We start from the raw sequence: 4,422 nt of genomic DNA, 5'->3' as shown, positions 1-4,422 counted from the left end.
GTTGAGGGCGAAGCTACACATTACTTCTCACTACTACATTGGTAAACTTATAAAGGCGCACTGAATAATCGGTTTGTCGGTTCGAATATCATCTTTATTGGAGAGTGCGCATTGAGTCGGTACCAGAAGATACAACAGAATGCTGTGTGCATTGTCTCCGTGTTTGGGTACCCTCGATCGAATGCTGCAGTACGCACAGTCGTACCATAGCGCGTCCTGTTGCATCCAGCTAAGGCTATTCAAAAAGACAAAGAGATACTCACAGAAATTCAGTTTTGCAACTCTTTACCAGTCCTTAATCACACGTTATTGGTGTTGCGAAAAGTCCTGCAGGTTGGTTTGGACCACAACATGGAGCCAACCGTGCGCGACTTTACCGTTTGATAAGGCGCGCCCACTAGCAACCATCATGGGTCCTTTTCCTTCGTTAATCAGTATGTCAAGATTCATATCTTTTGCAGCTGTGAGCTCAGGAGCAGGATACAAGAAGCCTTTTATTGTCGTGGGGCCGAACGGCCCCTCCGGGGCTTGCCAGTGTGGCAGTGGCCCCACATTGGTGCGTTACCGCCATTGCGTTTTCCGGTGATCTACGGCCTATTTTGTATTGTTGCCATTCCGCATGATTTTGGCGCAGCTCATGCAATATCGGAGCAATTTTCAAAACCATTGCGGATATCGCCTGATTCAAGTCAGTGCTGTCCACCCCGCCTCCCGCCGCGCGCTTTTGGGGACCCAGCTAGGCGGTCCTGAGTGTCTGTTTTGGGGGTTTTCAACGGATCCTTTGCAAAAATGGAAATTCTTAGGGACAGATTTCGGATAAAAGTGTCATAACCGGCTTCTCCAAAGGCGGTTGCCAACCCCTAAAGCTCCAGTCACGTAGCTCGAGACAGGTATCCCTGCCCCTCTGGACAGCCTGCAGTGAGGGGCTTCTTTGGCAGCTGTTGAGGAAGGGCTTTTCTGGGAGCCGCAGGAAGGGACCTTTTGGAGATTTCAGCAAGTGTCCGCAGAGGAATTGCTGCAAGGGCTCCTGGAGGAAGGATGGGGAAATGTGCCTGCCGATGCAGCCTCTCGGCGAGGCAGGCAGTTGAAAATGTACCACCTTTGCTGCTATACCGCTTTGGGCGAGCGTTACATGGGACGTTAGGGTGTAAGCTGATAATTTTGTTGATTAGCGTCTGCTTTGGCTTGAAGGGTATGTTGGACTCACTGACGATGGAAGCTCTTCTCCCGTTATCAAAGGAGCTGAATTTTGACGGGGTGGCGTACCAGCGCATTTACTCACTAGCTGTGACACCGTATGCTCTGGTGGGCTTTGTCGGCAGCGTCAGTGACTATTTTCCCATAATGGGATACCACAAGAAGTACTACATTCTCATAACCAATGTTATTGGGGGTGCCTGCTCAATATGCCTGGTGATCATGCCCAAGAGCATGGCTGGTAGCAACATTATTTATGTGGGCATGCTTTACTGCGGCATCCACTTACACATTGCTACTGCAGACCTGCTCTGTGAGGGAACGTACTGCAAAGTCATTCAGGCGCACCCCTCGGTAGGGGCGAAACTCATCGGTTTCGTTTCTATGTGTAAGTCCCTTGGACACGTTATGGGAAGAACAGTCGTGGGCCCCATCAGCGACTATCTTGGAACGAGGCCGTTGCTGTACATGGGCGTCCCTCTGGTGCTACAGTCGCTGCTTCCGGCAGCGTGCAACTTTTTAGGCGAGGTCGCAGGCCAAGACAAGGGCTCGAATACTTTCATGAAGGAGAAGACTGACAAGGGTGTCTTTTACGTGGCATTGTTGACGTCACTCTTTGCGTGCGCGGCACTGGTGCTGACTCTTCAGACGTGGGTTGGATACCCGATCATCTTCACGGCATTCGTTGTTGTTGTCTTGGGAAGTGCCTTCTGGTTTCTTCTTTCCCGGCGCCTTGCTCTATGCACAATGTTCTTCTTCGCTGACAGGGTGCTGCACCTCACCATTTCAGGAGCTGTCAACTTTTATTATATCGCTCCTCCGGATTGTGTACCAGACGGGCCGCAATTTGACTATACCTACTTCTGTACATACACAGCGTTCGTTGCGGCGGTTGGTTGCTGGTTCGGCATCTATGCGTTTCAAAAGTGGTGCAAGGGATGGAGCGCGAGGGCTATTTTCTGGTTGTTGAATTGTGTGCGGATTCTGGCGGCCCTTTTTGACTACGTTATGACGAGGAGGCTGAACATTGCTATCGGGATACCCGACAAGGTAATGTACATGCTGGGGGATGCGATCGTGTTTCACCTGCTCCTAACACTTTCGTGTATGACGAGCTCCTTGACCATTGCAAGATCGTGCCCTCCAAAACTCGAGTCCACGGTTTATGCTATTGTGTCGAGCGTGTCGAACCTTGGAAGTACCTGCAGCAAAATGCTAGGGGTGGTGGCGATCGAGCTTGCGGATATACGCATGAAACAGGACATGCCTGGTGGCTGTGACTTCAAAGCCTTGCCGAACCTGATCCTCGTATCACAGTGCGTACTGCCGATGATCAGCATCCCGCTCGCGTATTTCATGCTCCCAACGGAGCCGCTTAACGCCGCTATGCCCCCGGGGCACCGACGTAGCAGGCGTTCAATCGCACCCACGCAGGATACTGCGCCTTTTGAGGAGCCAGAGGATGATGCTCATGAAGGTGCCACTGGTGGTGCACTTTCGGAAACCTTGGCCATCCACAGCACCGTGGAAAACAAAGTGGATGTTGCTGTAGTAGCTGGAGATACGGGCAGCCGTCCACGCATCGTCGAAGTGTAGACCAAGAAGGGGGATGCTAAGGGTGCGATACCCACACTGGTCGGCTGGCCACTAGAGTCACAGGTAGCCATTATAATGTAGATGTTCCTTTGTTTAAGGATGCTCGGTGGGCGATCGAAGTTTCTGCGCCTGTTTTTGCTCTTAGTGGATGGCAGGAAGAGCGCATTTGAGGCCGACTCTGGAATCCGGAAGGACTGCACGTTCCACGCTGATTTTTAGTGAACGGCAGCTGCATTCCATTGCATCCACCATTTTCCTTACATTATGTGTGGCGAGGCTGTGGAATGGTCACGATGAACCAGAGATTTCAAAGGGCTCCACTTTGTGTGTATGCGACTTCCTCCAGTCTGTGTTTATTATTGCGAAAGAGCATTGCAGTTCGTGCCGATGAGCTTGCATGACGCTTTTAGTACACTTCCCGATGCAGTGTAACGCTCAATCCACGGTCTTTGTAGGGAGCCACCACCTCCATTTGTCTCAATACAAACTTCGAAAATTTACGAGCGTTTCCCAAAGGAGCTCCTTCATTGTTTGCACGTGCCCCTCAGAGTCCCCGAGATGGGGGGAGGGGGAGTGCTAGGGTGCGCCTAACTCCACCCTCTATGCACTGTGAGCATTTGCAGCTAGTTCCACATAGCATTCAGCGCAGACACGCTCAACGGCGAGCCATCTTGTGCTAAGCGAAAAGTTATCTAAAAAATAAATTTCACGAATAGCCGATCCATGTAGTTACCTGTTTATCAGTTACCACTCAAGTGAAATTAGTCTAATAGAAAGTTTGTATGCATAGCTTGGCCTGCAACTGGTGGCCACTGCTTGTTGTTCTGCACTTTATTTCCAATCAGATGCTCTTTGCTGTAGTGGCCGGGGTCTGTCCCTACTTAGTGTGTTCGTACGCGGAACAGTTTCTCCGTACTGCTGGTTCAGTCGTTCTTGTGTTGCCCGGGGACATGTAGGGGTAGTGTGGCACTGGCGAAGGAGTTGTTCTCTAGTGCGAAAAGGCGGATTAGTGCTACCTCTGAAGCAAACAACTCAGGTATGCAGTTGTTAATGTTTCACGGTGAAAGCCGCCGCTTTTGCATAAGTGTGTAGACAGGCGAGCATCCGACACTGAAGTCTGTACAATTTTGCATGTGACCTACAGCACCCACTGTAGTACCCATCCAAGATTGATTCGATTTCCTCTGCATTGTGGCGCAACCGGCGATTATAGCGATAAACATCTGGCGTGATAAGTCTAGCGCATAAGTAAGGCGTAAAACATGATGAGCTATACCGGCGGGGTCGCTCGCTAGGGCAAAATTTTAACTGTGGACTTGTTTAACAGGTTCACAATGGGAACTCGAAAATGGCTCAGGTAGCGAGTTGCTTCGTGTTATCGGGCACTACATTTACTAAGTTGCCGATATTGAGAACTTGAGGGCGTAGGAACTACGTGGTTAATTGAAGGATTGCTCCAGGGATTGGTAGTGTAGACGGTGATAGGCGAATACAGCGTCCCTTCATAAAGGCAGCATCGTGATATCCCGAATTTTCGATCATGAAAGACACTCATGAAGCTGCCACGTCGTGCAGCTCAGTGGGCAACAATGTCCCTCTTAGGGCGCTTCCATCGGCGTAGACATAATG

General features: G+C 50.5%; 1 protein-coding gene across 1 annotated transcript; it reads left to right on the top strand.

Moving 5' to 3' along the window:
* Positions 1 to 1,038: 1,038 nt before the first annotated feature.
* LOC34623195 lies at positions 1,039 to 2,793 on the top strand. Its single transcript, XM_022736325.2, has one exon. It carries the CDS (start codon positions 1,039 to 1,041, stop codon positions 2,791 to 2,793), a length of 1,755 nt encoding a protein of 584 aa, XP_022587796.2.
* Positions 2,794 to 4,422: the final 1,629 nt, after the last annotated feature.

The sequence above is a fragment of the Cyclospora cayetanensis genome, unplaced genomic scaffold, assembly GCF_002999335.1.
Source record: "Cyclospora cayetanensis isolate NF1_C8 unplaced genomic scaffold, CcayRef3 CcayRef3_contig_19, whole genome shotgun sequence".
Taxonomy (NCBI): Eukaryota; Apicomplexa; class Conoidasida; order Eucoccidiorida; family Eimeriidae; genus Cyclospora; species Cyclospora cayetanensis.
Note: the sequence above shows the minus strand (reverse complement) of the source record. Positions and strands in the feature narration are given on the sequence as shown.

Excerpts from the sequence above, each read along its gene's own strand:
- LOC34623195 (XM_022736325.2), top strand. The coding sequence starts at position 1,039 with ATGGGGAAATGTGCCTGCCGATGCAGCCTCTCGGCGAGGCAGGCAGTT.